General features: G+C 45.5%; 1 protein-coding gene across 4 annotated transcripts in view; it reads left to right on the top strand.

Annotated features, from left to right (window-relative positions):
- The window catches only part of Rarb (retinoic acid receptor beta), a 147,352-nt gene that overhangs the window by 54,236 nt on the left and 76,686 nt on the right, over positions 1–16,430 (top strand). For 3 of the 4 annotated variants that reach the window (XM_059274180.1, XM_059274182.1, XM_059274181.1), the window contains one exon: positions 11,270–11,411. In XM_059274180.1, the coding sequence (XP_059130163.1) occupies positions 11,270–11,411 (142 nt within the window). Of the gene's footprint in view, positions 1–8,684; positions 8,737–11,269; positions 11,412–16,430 lie in introns of those variants that run through there. The other variant, XM_059274183.1, reaches the window with a different exon arrangement.

Genomic DNA, 16,430 nt, shown 5'->3' on the forward strand with positions numbered 1-16,430 from the left:
AATGAAAACAAACAGGAATTGGGGGTGAGATGCACAGGCTCCCAGTACAGACTTAGCGCAACTCAGAGTGCCTGCTTTCCTGCCTTGAGGAAGTGCTTGTCCAGGCTGCAGGGATCCATCCAGCTGCAAAAACTCCCACTGGCAGCAGGAGAATTGCCCCTTCCAAGTCCCTCAAGTCTGGAAACAGTGCTGCCTGGCTAAGCTGTGTTCAGAGGCTGCTCAGCCCTCTGCTGGTTCACGCAGTTCAACTGTGATTTATGGAGCCTCGCTCTTCTTTCTACACCTGCCTGTGAACATCTCCTAATTACTCATTGGAGAAAACTGGATAGAACTATCCTTGCTGAGAATGTGTGTGTTCCAAGGAAGAAGGCCAACCATGTCCAAAGAAATGTTCTGTCTTATTTGATCTAAGGAAAATAATCTCCAAACTCCACGATAGGCATATGGTTCAGATGACCTAGTGTGTTTGGACCCAGGGTTCAAAAGAAGCACACCCTTCCATGTTATCTCCTTTGCCCCTCTGGAGACCATCAGAATTTTGAAGACGGTTCCCTGGGCCTGTTATCTCTTAGAAGCAAAAGTAGGGTAAAACATCCAAAAACTCCTGATGAGCCTGCCTACCCCGGAGCAGGAACACGGCATCTTTAGAGCAGGCGTTAACACCAGGAACTGCCTCGCTTAATAAGCCTGTCCTGCCTGGACCACCCAAAGCTTTGTGCAGCCCGACTGTGGAGGAAGTGCAGTTTTGATGCAGGAGATGGAGAAATGTGCAGCTTTTCACAGAAGATAGATTGTTCCTTCTGTCTAAAGGCAGCCGTTTTTGAAAATGAAGCTGGGAGTTTAAAAATAAGGACTCTGTCAGGGAAAATAAAATAGCTCCCCCTACATCCATTAGGTGGCCTTTAATTGCAAGCTGGAGAGTGGCCTGACTCACTGGCAGGTGCCTCTTTCATGGCCAGGGCTGTTTCACCCCGGCCTCTGCTGTGGTGAGAGGCAGCCACTCTGTATCAGCAAGAACTGGATAAATGGGAAGCAGAGAAGCACACTTAAAAATTAATTCTGTGGATTCTGCTAATTTTTCTCTTACTAGAGCAGGAGCCACAAATGCAAAATTGAGGGTCTTGGAAACAACAAGAGCTCCAAGAGTGCATTTTTCTGTTGCAGGTGCCTAGGTGGAGACTCTAACGTGCTAATTGCAGGCAAGTTCATGGTGTTTAAGAGAACTTTACCTTTGCATTGGGGACCTATTTGATCTCAACTCTTGGCCGCGTGCTGACATAATGTAGCTGCTTTAATGTTAAAGATCAAGAAAGGGGAGCCTGTGGGTGGAATTCCAGCCCATCTCTTTGCTAATTTGATGAGAGAGAAGGGGATTTGGAATAAATCACTAAATTAGCATTTCTGACTGAATTTATGATATTGGAGCTTTGCTGCTGAAAATATCACTTCCTTTTCCTTTCCCTTATACTAAGAATATTCTGGGGAAGTGGGAGAGGGGACCAATTGAGAACAAGGTATAATGACATATCTACATGAAGCTGCCATAATGAGACTTGGATTTCTGTGCTAACCTGAAAAAATTAATTTTAAAAAAATGGAAGAAGAAAAGAATTTTGGTGACTGTTCATTCATTGGGTTCATGTTCTCTGCTGGTCTCACCATTCCTATGCTAGTGTTAGAGATGCTGCCTGCAAAGGGAACTGTCTTGGGGAAAGTTATACACAAGGCAGTGTTCTGTTGTGAATGTTTCCATAGGCTGTGTCCATGGCTAGGAGCAAGATCATGGTTTCCCAAGTCTGCCCCTCCTCTCTGTGGAGCATGAGCACGGGTGACGGACGCACAGAGCGAGGAGAAGAAGGACTTTGCACTGTGGAGATCCACAAATCACCAAGATGAAGTGTACAGAGAATTCCCTGGGTGTGCCCGGCCTACATAAGTGTCATTGACCAGGGGCAGGCAATGCTGCACCCTCTCACTGACCATCTCTGTGTTTGGGACTATGACGTGGGATGATGCTTTCTTATGTCAGACTTGTATGACACTTGGTGTCAACATATGTATGACAATTGGTGTCAACATGGCTTTTCCATTCAAGGGTAGATTCCATTTTGGAAGCTGGGTCTCAGGCAGTATTTTCTAGATAAACATGGTGCAATTCTGCTCCACCAGAGTGGTGTTTGCTGACGGCAGGCAGAGGAACCTCTCCCTGTTTTTTTTCTACCTGAGCTTTAGAAGACATACATGTCAATGCCTAAGTTGCCTCTCTTTTCTGGTCCTCGTGTTGCATCAGACTTCTTCCCTTTCCACTTCAGCTTTAGGATGGAATCGTGTATAAAGTCAGGGAGAAAAATTATACCAGGAAGACTCCAGACTGGCCTTGAAAATCCAATCCACTTGAGACAGGAGGGGAAAAGCCCATCAAATTGTGGATAGTCATTTTTTTCTCTACTAATTTAGGTCTTTAATGTCCTAAAACATTGTAAGTCCATCATAATTATTGGTGTCTGTGAAAGGGCTTTGAATTATGTGCTGTGTGGGGTTGCCATGGCAATGTTCAGTGTCATCGACAGTGTTATAATAGAGCTGAACCCTGCCTGTGTTGATGGTGAACACTGCATACCAGACTTAGGGATTTTAAAATGCATGCTCTTTGGCAAAGAGTTTTGGAGTGTATTAGAGTGCATTTTGACTCTTTTTCCTTCTACTAACATTCTTGCCCCTCCTTCACAGTCCAGACTGGAATCTTTAATTTAGGTGCAGATGAGCTTTATGACGGATGCTGGGGATGGGCACTCACTCCTGGGAGAGGAGTGGGGGGAGGCACTCCCTTCTGGTTTTAGCTAAGGAGCTATACTTTTTTTTTTCAGTAAAATAACTGAGAATTTAAAAGCTTCAAATTCATTGGCTTCTTGCCCTGCTCTATTTAATGTAACCCTGATAATAAATTGGTAACTATGGGATGCACTGTGGAAGAGCACTAAAGAACTGACCCATGTGATCTAGAAAACAGATGTCTTTGGTTGGTTTAAAGTAAATTGTCAAGTCCAGAATTGAAGAGTGCTCTGTGAAGCCAGTGAATTCTTTCATTTTAGAAGGTGTTTTACACTCTGCTTTAGATTATCTTCATCTTCAAACTCTCAAGAAGCAATGACTGTCTTCCCAGGTGTCATCTTTAGAACATGTACCCTGTTGCCCTAGAGTTCTTGGGATAGTCCATTTGCTGCCCTACCCTGTGTCCTTGACTTTCTTTTGACATTGTTCTGAGTTTGGGTGGCTCCCAAGCATAGTCAGGGACATCCAGAGGTCACCAGTAAGCTTCTGAGCCCTCCTGGAGTTTTCCCTCATTACCCTGGTCTTGGGAAGAAAATTTTATGCAACTCTGGAAAAGTTTCGTGTGGCTGCTCCTCCCCCTGCCCTGGCCCCCCAGAATCCCCTAGGCAGGAAATAAAGCCCATAGCAAACCTTTATCAAAGAAACTCTGCAAGCCTGGCCTCTCTGTCTCTTGCTGAGGTAGTGGAATTTCTCAGAGGTATCTCAAGGGAATCCAGGGGAGTCAGTGTGACTGTGGAGACGACTTAATTCTGTCTGATCCATAGTCCTTTAACCACCAGCAGGTCAAGCAGAGGAGCCCATGAGCGCAGGAGAGAGAAAGCCCAGGACGTCCTGGACATGCTTGTCTCTCTGCAGACATTCTGTAGCATGAGCCTGTGCAAACCCTGTGAGACCACATGCTCACAACCCACCCCCCTTTAAAGAACGGCCATTTTAATTAGCAGACTGAGCCTTTGGACTAGTCACAAACTTAGAGGATTGCCACCTGTCCACTAGAACAGGATTATGATAATTAAACTTTCATGAGGCTTCATCATCTATAACCATTATTTTACCCAATGTCATACTTTGGAGGAAATGCATTTCTTGTTACCTAATTTAAAATATTTGATCCAATTGGGTCATCTCTCTTGACCATAGGGTCTTTTGTTTCTATTAGTTACCCAGCAGCCTTTCTTCACTGGATCCTGTTGCTCTATAGTAAATTTCACGGTGAGCCTAGGCATTAGCTCTGTGCCCTTCTTGGGATGCTCAGACTCTGAAGTGTCTGGTGCAAGTTCAGGCTCTTGGCCGAGAGCAGAGGCCACCCCTCACAGCCAATCACAGGGAGTTTTAATTCACTGGGGCTTAAAGGGACTGACAGTAATGGCCCCTGGGCCTAGGGGAAGCTGGATCTCTCAGGGGCCCTCACTTGACAGGGTCCAGGAAAATGCTGAAATCTGGTCTTCCAGAAAGATTAGTCAACATATAGAAACAGTGCTCTGCCTGAGTTGGCCAGCACAGCCTCCCTTAAAACGACTGCTTCAGATGCCTCTCAAAGTCCTGTTTTCCTCTGTGTTAAGTGTGCCATAGCTAAAGAGTGCTGGAAGGGGACAAGTGGAGCTGACACACTCAGTTGTTGGTGAGGACGTGTGAGCCATCACCCTAGTGGCGTCCCAGCTGCACTTCTAGAAACGGCATCTGCTGCCCACGGAGCCCTCCCCCCACCTTATATTGCTGTTCATTCATGTTTACTAAATTCCCAGCCTGGGACCAAGTCCTGGTGGGGAGTTAATTGCTTATTTAAAAACAAACAAGCAAGCAAACATGCCCCTCCCTCTGGGGCAGCTGGGCTTCCTTCTGTGGAACACTGGCTGGCTGGCTCAGAGTCTTCTTGGCCTTAGGTCCGTGCCCACCACCTCAGAAGGAAACTCACGTTTTCCACTCTCTCCCTCCCCCTCGCCCGTTGTCTTTTCAGCTGGGTGGATAGGTCTTCCGTGGTCTGTCTGCCTCACACTTGCTACTAATAACTTCTCAGATGCTGTGGTGAGTGAGCTTCTACCCACCGAGCATCTTTTCTGTTTGTTTAAGGCAACAGGCTTCCTGGTGTTGAAACCTTGCTTCCCAGGGTGGCCAGGGGATTATTCCACAGTCCCCTCCTGTTGGCAGCAGGTCTGGGACTAGGAACCATTGCCTGCAGTCCGTGACCTGGGCGGTCATCCGACTACTCTTGGATTGAGATGGACTTGGAATCTTTTCCTTTTAATGATGGAACAAAACACATAAGTTTCCTGGCTCTTCTCTTTTCCTTTGGACTTCGCATGGTATAGAAATTAATTGGGCCACAGCTCAGCTCACACATACGGGTTTGTTCTACTTCATTTCTGTCGCTGTGGTAAAATGTCAGGACAAAAAGGAGCTTAGGGGATAAAGGTTTATTTCAGCTGACAGTTTCAAGTTACAGTTCGTCATTTCAGGAAAGTCAAGACAACAGGAACATAAAACAGCCCATAGTCAAGAATGGAGAAATGACTACATGTATGTTTAGTGCTTAGCACATTCTGCACACTTAGGTCAGGACCCCTTGGCTAGGGAATGGTATTACCCACAGTGGCCCAAGTCTTCCCACATCTGTTAACAATCAAGACAACCCCCTACAGACATGCCTGGTCTAGACAACCCCTCACTGAGACCTGTTCCCAGGAGATGGTAGGATGGATCAAGTTAAAGATTAAAACTAACCACCACAGTGTCCCACACTGCTATGTGGGTGACATTCTCCTGACCCAGTGCTTTTTGTGACTGAAAAACGATGCCAAACTGCCTTTCTGAAAAATAAAGGTTTTGCTTGGTGCCCATTCTTACCACACATCTATGCCTGGCTTATCAGCCACAGAGCTACACACAGCTCATTCTCAGAATGGCACAGTGTGACTCCCCACAAGCAATTATGTGTGATGATTAAACTCAAGCCAGTGATGGCACCGCTACCTGGGAATAAGGATTTCCTGGCTGCAGTCCTGCCCAGCAAAGGCCAGCTAAGGTATTATACATGTGTATTGGTGTCCAGAGCCCAACAGCTACTTAATAAAAAAAAAAAAGTAACTTCATGGTGACGTCAACAACTCCCGATTGCCTCAGCAGTTTTAGCCAGCCGTAATTCTGACCCTGGCCTCTGTGCACAGAAGAGTGCAGTGTCTCCTTAGCCCATGATTGGCATTCCCTGGAGACCTGCTCAAGTCCAAACACCCGACCCTTTCCTCTTGTCTCTTGTGCACTACCCCCATTCACACTGTACCCCCACCCCGTGCCGCTAACCCAGAGTCCTCTGGGAAAACACCTGCCACTCACATCCTATGCCTTCTCTAGAGCCCAGATCCCATGGAGAGTCCCCTCCAACTCATCCGAATTCCCATAGCTTTCATTTACTCAGTCAGAATTATATGATCTACCGTGTGCTAAATACCATGTCAATCTTTCTCATGACCTGCTTCCACTAAAGTTCTCAGTCTTTTAGCTGAGGTGAAGTGTAATGGTGTTACCATACTGCTCTGTAGCATCTTTGACAGAGCTCACATAATTTCTTACAGATTTTGTTAGTTCTTTTATCTGTGGCTATGACAAAGTACCCAGTAGGGTTTGTTATGGCTTATAGCTCCAGAGGGATCTAGTCCACCGTGGTGAGGAAGCCACGGACGGCTACAGGCAAGGCAGTCATGGCAGCAGAAGCTGGACGCTGGTCACACTGCATCTGTGCTCAAAAGGCGTCCAGTGACGAGCAAGGGGGCCAGGCTGTAAAAGCCCAGAGCCTGCCCCACTGACACGCTCCTTCCACCAAGGCTCCACTCACTAAGGGTTCCAGAACCTTTCCAAACAGCACCACCAGATGGGGACCAAGTGTTCAAATATACAAATCCATAGGGAACATTTTCTATTCAACCCACAACACAGACTGAGAAAGCATCGCCGTGCACGCCAGCTGATTGACATGAAGTTACTGAATCAGCAAGCGGATGAGTGAGCACAGAAAGAGCTCGTGCCACTCTGAGGACCTCACCTGTAAGAATGCCGAGATGGCAGCACTGTTCTTTCCAATTAGAGAATCCTTATTCTAATTACAGAGTGTGTGTATGAATTCTCCCGTAAGGAAACGGGGTTTTCTAATAACAAGAACTATCACTCGCCAAGCTCTTGTTACATGGGAGAGGTACTGTGGTTGATACTTACCATGTTCATCGGAGTGGGTAGGCTCTTCCCCAGTCTTATTTGCAGATGAGGCCTCAGCCAGTTCAGACTTAACTGAGGCCTTAGCACAAGGTCACAGAGGTAGGTAAGTGATAGAGTCAGAATCTGTATCCGTACACACTGATCTAAAGCCTAGTTCACAGTTGTGGACTAGTGTCTAAATCTTAAAACATCAGCCACTATGGAAGATAGTGGGCACTGTTACACATGACTGCCTCTGAAAGCTGGGGAAAGGTGAAGCCGATGGGGGCTCCAGAGCCGTGATTTGGAAGTGTTAGAGGAGGTGGCCCAACCTCACAAGACAAAGGGTGGAGGGACGGGGTGGGACTTACTTCTGTGTGCTTAATGGATGAGCAAGCTCGAGCTAGTTAGTCTGTTCAGGGAATCTGGAGTTTTAGGTATGTGGGTATAGGAGGACATTTGAGTGTCTTGTTTTAAAGTAGTTTCTGCACTGCAGATAATAGAAGTGAGTCAGAGCGATGGTCCTTCCTAGCCATAAGGTAAGATAGAAATAGTCTGAGCAGGTTTTGAGCACTCTCCAGTGTGGTTAATAAATGGCACTGGCATCCTTGGTGTCCTTTGTGTCCTTTAAGTTTCCAGCTAGTATAGAAAACTACCACTCTTGGTCATTCAGGTGGAAGCCGTCCCTGAAGTCTTCTGACACTCGTCACTTGACACTAGTCCTCTTCTTCGGCCACCTCTGGTCTTCACTCTGGTACACTGATGCATTTTTAACCCAGGATGAGGCAGCTGGAGAAGACCATCAGTACATCCCCCAGTCCCTGACAGAGGAGCCGAGAGCCCGGCTGTACAAGGCTGTGACCTGCTTAGGTCACAGAGACAGTGAGGAGGCTTGACTCCCGGGGCAGGGCACTGTGGGAGACCAGCCCCCACACTTACTTACCCCAGGAACTCTTGAAGATTGAGGAATAAGAGACTCAGAAATAGAGAGGAAGAGAAACAGAGAAAAAACACAGGATAGACTCGGTGGGCCTGGATCCTTATCTACCAGCCCAGAACTTTATTCCAAAGGTCTATTTATAACAATGCCAAGGGGTGGAGCAAAAGACCTCCCCCTTGCTAGTTACAGCCACCTGGTACCCAGGCCCGTGGTCCAGTCAACCTCTTATGCAGTCCTAGTGGGTACAGCCACTAGGAAACCTAGTGGGCTCCAACAGGGCACTCTCTCTACTGTGTCTAACCTCTACTTTTTTTCTCCAGATAGAACCAGGTCCTTCATCTTCTCATAGTCAGCCTTTTGGGCTTTTCTCTATAGGTGTCTACCATTTACTTGCTTCAAGAACTGTTATATGTGGACTTCTAAAGCCCATATTTTTAAGTCCAAGACCAATCATATGAGGCTTTTATTTTGAGTTGGACATATATGTGGTTTTAAATCACATTGAATCACTTAAGAAACATTTGCTTTCTCAGAATTCCTCAAAAAATAAAAAAAAAAATTAAAAAAAAAAAAAGCAAATACTGAGGTGTCCCTGATATTCACTCAGATCTCATCTCCTCAAGGAATCGGTGGCCCAGGGCTCCATACCTTCTGTAGACTTACTGTCCATGGGGCATGAGATTCCATTGGAATTTTGGCTCACTGGATCTTCTATGTTTACGGTGCTGGCTTCCCAAGCAAGCCAGAGATAAAACAATTCCATCTTAAATAATGTTCAAGTAAGTAGGAAGTCAACCTATACAGTAGTATTAAAGTGTCAGTGGCCTGGGCTCTGCCTCCTCATCCACATACACTCCTGAAGCTGGGTCTCTAGCAGGGATGATGTTTATGCCACAACAGAGGGTGGCAGTGAGGGAAGACAAAGATGTGGGTGACACAAAACTCCATGAGAATCACAGACAGTCCCTGTTTACTCAACACTCAGATCGAAATACCTCCCAGCGTGTGTCATAGTCAGCAAGGGATCTGCCGTGCTGGGGGTGATTTCCTGAAACTGAGACCTGCTGACACTCAGCCAAGCCTGATCTGGAAAACCAAGAAGTCCTATTTAGTTTCTGTCACCGTTTCTGAGCCACACTGATGGGTAATTAGTGACATATAAAGTTCTGTTGTTCTCTCTCATTTCCCTTGAATATCCCAGTGTTGGTTTCCTGTGCTCCACAGTCACGACAACGTTGCTGAACTGAACATTCAGTTTTAAATAAATGGAAAGGGCATCTGTATCTCCCCGCCCCTTTCGTTCCTCTCACACACAAAGACTATCTCCTTCCATCACACTCTTTGTTCTTCCTGGCCACGGAGCAATGAAAGTGTTTGTTTGTTTGTTTTTGTGTTGGGTTGATACCTCTGGGAACCAATGGTGCCTCGCAGTGTCCTGAAAAAGGTACTCTGACACGGGAGCACACACTTCTCGGGTTCCAGGACCCATTGTTTTAGATTCAGAGCATTCTTGTAGCACCAGAGGGAGAAAAAATAAACCATATTTCCTTGGAAAATGTATGTGTCTGGGCTACTGACAACATGACAATCTTAAACCGGATTTCCAGGCCTTTACAGTTAAACTATGCCAGTAACAATATGTTTATTTAGACTCTAGAATCCAAGGGCACATGTGTGAAAATCCTAAACAAAGTGCACTCCATGAGTGTTCTTGGCTCATGGGTTGAGCACTGGAGGTTGTTAATCGGGCTCCCGCTGTGGTAATCCACCGCAGGCAAGGTTGTGCTCACACGGGGAGGGTTGTGCTCACACGGGGAGACTTGTGCTCTGCTCAACATATTTCCTACATTCAGGAGAATGGTTGTGGAGAGGCTGTAAATCCCACAGCAACTGGTAGAGTAGAGCACCACACTTTTAATACACAGAGCAGCAGTGCCCTATCAGGCAATTAGAAGAGAAAGCAAGGATGGCAGCTAAGCGTTTATCACCTGCTACTTCCTCCTGTTGATTAGAACAAGCAGCACTCCATCACCCATGTCTACAGAGCTGTCTGGTAGCCACTGGGGGAAACAGAGGAGACGTGAGGCCCCTGCTCCTGAGCCTAACGCCTACTTCATTTCATGAGTGTTTTGCACAATTCAGGATATATTGCTGCTTTTATCAAAGTATTCTCCGGAAGTTAAAAAAAAAAAACAATGATAAATCACTCAGCAAGCACATGTAAATAAAATCGAACACAAATGTTATGAAATCTATTAATGAGAAGAGTAGATGGCAAGGCAGCCTGGAAGAATGACATGAGGGAAATGCAGACAGGTGGTGGGTAAGTAGGTAGACAGGTAGATGACAAACGGTGACAGACACATAGACATTCATGATGAAAGCAAAAAAGAAATGATTGCCAGGGTTGGGGATTTAGCTCAGTGGTAGAGCGCTTGCCTAGCAAGTGCAAGGCCCTGGGTTCGATCCTCAGCTCCAAAAAAAAAAGAAATGATTGCCAAATTAGATGCAGAGTTCATTGATGTCCTCCACAAGGCAATAAAAATTCCTAAGGATTATTTTTCCTTGGGCAGAAATTCTCTGTGCTTCAACCAGACTTTTGAAAGATTTTACCAGCTTTCTACAACATCTCTAGAGGAAAGGGTGTCTGCTGTGCTGGACAGGGCCCTTCTGGTGTGACATCAACGAGACCCATTTTTCTAGCTTGTTTTCAGTTTGGGATATTAAACACTCACTTGGTAGATTAAGCCATTATCTTAATGGTTGTGATATGGAGCTAAATACAAAAACAATCTTGTAGAAGACTTCAGAAGTTCCCAACTCTTACATGCTGTGTACAATGCATTTGGCAAATGTTATGCTTTGCGCACCGGCTTCCTTAGCAGTGGGTTCCCTTGAAGCTGTTCTGGCCTGCCAAAGAGCCAGTTGAGCTAACTAAGCCTGTGTGTGTTCTAGCTCTATCTGATATTTTCCAAGCAAATCAGCTTGGTATACATTTTAGTAAGACACTAACAGTCATTGCTAGTTTTGACTAAAAGGGTCTTTGGGGCTTACCAAAGAAAGAGGTAAGAAGGTGTCAGAGTCCGTTTGGAACTACAGGCAGTTGTGAGCTGCTACATGTGAGTGCTGGACACAACCTCTGTCCCCCATAAGAGCAAAAAATGCTCTTAGCCACTGAGCTATTTATCTAGACCTCGGGTTTTGGGTTTTGCAGCGGTCCCTTTATCAGTAGGCAGAGCCCAAGATGCACCTCGAGGTGGATTTGGTCTCTCATGAAGTTAGCTGTTTATCTGCTCATCTTCTTGCTTGCAGGGCTTTTTCCGCCGAAGTATTCAGAAGAACATGATCTACACTTGCCACCGAGATAAGAACTGTGTTATTAACAAAGTCACCAGGAATCGATGCCAGTACTGCCGTCTGCAGAAGTGCTTTGAAGTGGGAATGTCCAAAGAGTGTAAGTGGAATCTCAAACATGAGCTTTTCCCCCCTGTTTACCTTATCTATAATATGTTTGCTCAGTTTCTAAGATCAAATCATGAAGAATGTTAACATGTGACATTCAGATGTGACACTAAAGGCATGCTGCCCTGGACAGGTATAAACAGAGATGACATGAAAATAAGATAACCGTGAAGATTTCCTGATCAAGCTTGAATGATAGTTGGTAAAACCAGGTCATAGATGTTGTGGCCGCAGGTTCCAGACGGGTTCCTGACCGGGTAGGGCTCCAGAGTGGACAGTCAGAGCAGCCATGCACTCCCTCTATACCCTTGTCCTGACAATGGGAATAACGGCCTTTGTAGCATGGGGATACATGAGATGAAAAGTCTGAATACTAGTGCAAGTATGAATTGCCTCTTTGTAGATGGGAGACATGGTATATATTTGTTTTAGAAGGAACATTTGGGCATTGGGGACGCTGACATTTTTCTCAAGTTGGGTTAGTTTTTCTTTTCTAAGCCATTCCTTCCCAACAAAAATAACAAAAATATTTAAATAAACTAAAAGTAGCTTATTGTGCCATAAACATCTGATAATAGGGATTTGATTGTCTATACATTAATGTAAACAGATGGCATAGATACAGATTTTGTTCATTATATTTTCTCCTTGATGCTTTTACACAGAAAGGACTGTAATGGTGTGTAGCTCAGCCAGCAGGCCTAAAACAGCATAAGAATGTGTCCCAGGTGAATGGCTTAGGTATCAGGCAGAAAAAAAACCACAGGGATAAGTCACTAGGGAAGGTGCTAGGAGATGCTTTTGTCCTCCAAGAGCATGGGACAACAAGCCAAGAACCCTAACCAGTCCATGATTTTACTGTGCATCAGAAGAACTGTGCTGTGAACCAAAGACGTTTGTTGGAGATTAGATCCAGGAAATCTAGCCCTGTGGAGAAGCCTGGGCTAAGGAAAGGGAGCCCAGTGGCTAATAGCACAGCTCCAGGGGTGCCTGGCTTCTTCGGCTTACTGATGCCAGGAACTGCAATGGCTGCTTCTCAGGAGTCACTCACATGCTTCTTAACACTGCTCCCATACCTTCCCCTTTCCTCTCTGCTCGGCTTCTGCTCTTCGGGATTAGGATTAACACAGTTAATCTTATGCCAGCCATAGTTCTCAGTTCACTGCATGTACCTAGGCCAGTCTCAAGACACACAATTCAAAACTCAGAACAGACAGGTGTGCTGTTCTTCCCGACGCATGTGAACAAGAAAGCGTGTGAGCACAGGAAGTCATCTGCAGGACAAAGTGGGCCTTCTAATGGAAGCAGGTGACAGAAAGCATGCTCTTGACAGCAGCCCTGCACTGCAGTGCCAGCCAACCCATGACCTCTGTCTCCACCTGATTTCATTATGTTTACCAAGGGACCCATTATGGCCCTTGGAGCTGACGGCCTGTCCCAGGAACAAGCATGGGCTAGGCACCCAGTGCGAAGGGTTGTGTGCACACCACTCCCTCTGGGCAGCTGTGTCTGCAGAGAACAGATCACGTGGCCACTCATTTTCCAGGTGCTTGATCTATCCAAACTCCTGAGCAAGTGAGTTACTAGAGAGCAAGAAATGTGGAGCTTTGACGTTGATGTTCAATTATCTTAGGACTGACCTTTCACCCCTGCCGGGAAAAGCCTGCTGACCTGAATGACCATGTTATTTACATAAGTGACACCAGGAGGGTCACCTGATGTTCTGTTTCTTGGGTTGACACCCATGCCATGTTATTTACCTGGGTGACACTTGGCAGGTCACCTGATGACTCAATCTTGGTCCTGTCGCCACGGAGGTCACGTGCATCTCTGTGGGAGGATGTCAACTCAAACTAAGATTATAAATGAGTAAGTCAGAGGTGAACTTGGGGGAGATCAGTAGTTCTGTATTTGTTTTGTGTGGGCCGCAGACCCGTTCCCTGCTTGTGTTACTTAAAACCCATATCCGGCATCCCTGTCAAAACTGGCAGCTCAGTTGGCAGTTAGAAAAAATAATGTTTACACCCACAGGAAAACACAGCTTCAACTCTCCAGGAACGCATCACCTTAATTAGATTTAAAAATATAGAAATGGGAAGAAAATGGGGTCATTATGTCCAACTACACAAAAATAAATATGTTTTTCTTAGAAGGAAATTGGAGAGGAAATAAGTACTTGGGATACAGAAATTGAGAGTCTACTGGAGTATTTTTAAAGCTGAAACAGAAGAAAGCAGACAAGTATGAGAATTGTAATCAATTATCCCACCCCATACATAATGAAGAGGAGCCCAGGGGTAATAGAAGCTTCTGGAATGTTAGAACTGAAAAGGGATCTTGGGGATTGGTTTCACTTGCTTGACACCTAAGCACACCAACACACAGAAGGACCAGCAGGTCACCCCAGCAATCCCTTCCTGTAGAAGGAGAACCAAGTCTCCAGTTCAAGCCTGCCTCTTTTCCTCACCCCATTTCTTGGCAACTTTAATACTCCTGTTTAGTTCCAGCCATGGAGCTTGTGGATTTGCTAGTTACTCGGCAAAATGCTGCCCAGGGGAAGGGCCTGAGATATGGCCAGTGTCCTCCAAGAGTGTGGCGCAAAAAGCCAGGCCCCCCCATCCATAATCCTGATGTGGGTTGCAAGAAGTCTTGGATTTCTATGTAGAAAACAGAGTACCGGGAGAGGCCTAAGCCTGGTGTCACTTGAACGAAAGTGACGGAGTAGCTTAGCTGAAAATCAGCGCATATCGCTGCACGTCCACGTGAGCCCCTGGAGCAGGGCTTGCTTGTACTCCTTTTTCTTCATCCCATGGCTGAGTGCTGCTGTCAACTTCCTGCTTGGGAAGCTATTCCTTGTGGCTGACAAAGATGGTCACCAGCATCTCCAGGCTTGCCTTCCTGGAGGAGGGAGAGGAGAGGGAGGGAGTAGTGTCAGTGAGGGAGTGAGTGAGTGAGAAAGACAGAGACAGAGATAGACCTGAATCATCATCATGCCATGACTGTGGAGTCTAGGCTGAGTCCTGTTGGTCTGACAGTCAGACCCTTTCATGAACACATGGCTGTCCGTTGTCTCTGGTATATGTCCTATGCCAGCCCCTCAAGCCCAGGACTGAGGTTTACTCTACCCAAGTAAGTGGGCCAAAATCATGAAGAAACTATCCCTTAGCATGTAATAAAAAAATAGGAGTGAGCAGTGTAGCTCAGTGGAAAAGCCCTTAGTATGCCCACGACTGGATTCATCCCCAGAACTGACATGACATCACATCTCCTATAGACATCAAACCCCATAGTGCTGATCTCAGACCACCCTCCATTTCTTCATTCTGACTTTCTTTCTTAATTCCTTTTCTTCCTTTCTTTCCTTTTGGTTTTTGAGACCAAGTCTCATGTAGCCCATATCCACTTTGAACTCACTATATAGCTAAGACCTTCCTTCCTCTGTCTATCTTGAGTGCTAACATGTCACCATGTTAGCATGCCTGCTCCTCTTTATTCTTTATGTTTGGTGGGGACCAAAGAAGTCTAAGAACCATGTGACAGTAGTAGCTAACTCACAGGGTGTTTTCTATATCCAGATATTGCGTTGACTGCTTTTTTATTTCCTATCATAAATTAGTTATGCAAAATGACTAGCTTCATAATAACATTTTTTCTGAATATATCATATACTTTGCTTATCTTCACATGCATACACACACACACACACACGCACACGCACATGCACATGAACACACTCACACACGCATGCATCCACACTGCATTCTCTTGTTCCTAGTCTCCTGCCCACTGTTCACTTCATCTTCCTACGTGGTCTCCTGAGACCTGTTCTTCCAAGTTCAGTTCCCAGCACCTATATCAGGGTGGCTCACAAATACTTAGAACCCTAGCCGCAGGTGTTCCAATGCCTTATTCTGGCCTACTTAGGCACCTGTACTCATGAGGGCAAACTTACTCTCAGATATACACAGATACATATAACTTTAAAAGTAAAAGATAAATTTTAAGTAGCCTCCATTTTACTTTTATGCGAGAGAGAGAGAGAGAGAGAGAGAGAGAGAGAGAGAGAGAGAGAGAGAGAGGAGAGATAAAGGGAAAACATGTGGTTGTTTTCTGAGTCTGGCTTATTCTGACTAACATGATGATGTCCATTCATCCATTTTCCTACACATGACATAATTTCATTCTTTATGGCTGAAAAAACTCTGTTGTTGTGTAAACTCCACCTTTTTATCCAATTATCTGCTCATCTGCAGATTGGCACAAGGCTGCTGTGTGTCTCTGTTCCTGAGAATCACTCTTCCCATCCCACTGGCCCTCACCACAACCCTAGGAGACACATTACTTAGAACGCTCCCTCCTTTTATTCTTTATGGCAACTGAGATTCAGAGAAGGTAATCGTTGTGCTCAGGGTAACACAACTGATGAGCAACAGTGCTGGGATTTACATTGTATGTATTTATTTGTGTGTGTGTGTGTGTGTGTGTGTGTGTGTGTGTGTGTGTACATGCATGTGCTTGTACACACACATACATGTACACCCATCATGGCTCATGAGCGGAGGCCAGAGGACAGTTAGTAGGAGTCAAGTCTCCCCTTTGCTGTGTAGGTACCAGAGATCAAATTCAAGTTGTCAGGCTCGGCAGCTAGCACCTTTACCCCCGAGCCCTCTTGCTGGCCGTAGTAGAAGTAGTTTGATTATAAAGTCTGTATTCAAACTGAAATATATACTGCATGCCATAAAAAGCAGCTTTTAAAACTCTGAATTCCTTTTTCTGCCCTGTTTTATTGCCAGCGGTTAATAAAACAATCAGCACACTGCTTGCTCTATATTAGAGATGTATTCCCTAGAATACCGTGTGAAAATTTAATTCTGATAGATCAAATTTGATTTTAAATGTGTAAAGGGATTTGCTAGTAAAAAGTACTCCTCCATAGTCCACTGAAGCACTGGGGTTGTCTCGACAGCTTTCTCGTGGTAAATGCTGGAGGGTCTTGTATTTTCTGAGGGTT

This window comes from Peromyscus eremicus, chromosome 9, assembly GCF_949786415.1.
Source record: "Peromyscus eremicus chromosome 9, PerEre_H2_v1, whole genome shotgun sequence".
NCBI classification, from domain to species: Eukaryota; Metazoa; Chordata; class Mammalia; order Rodentia; family Cricetidae; genus Peromyscus; species Peromyscus eremicus.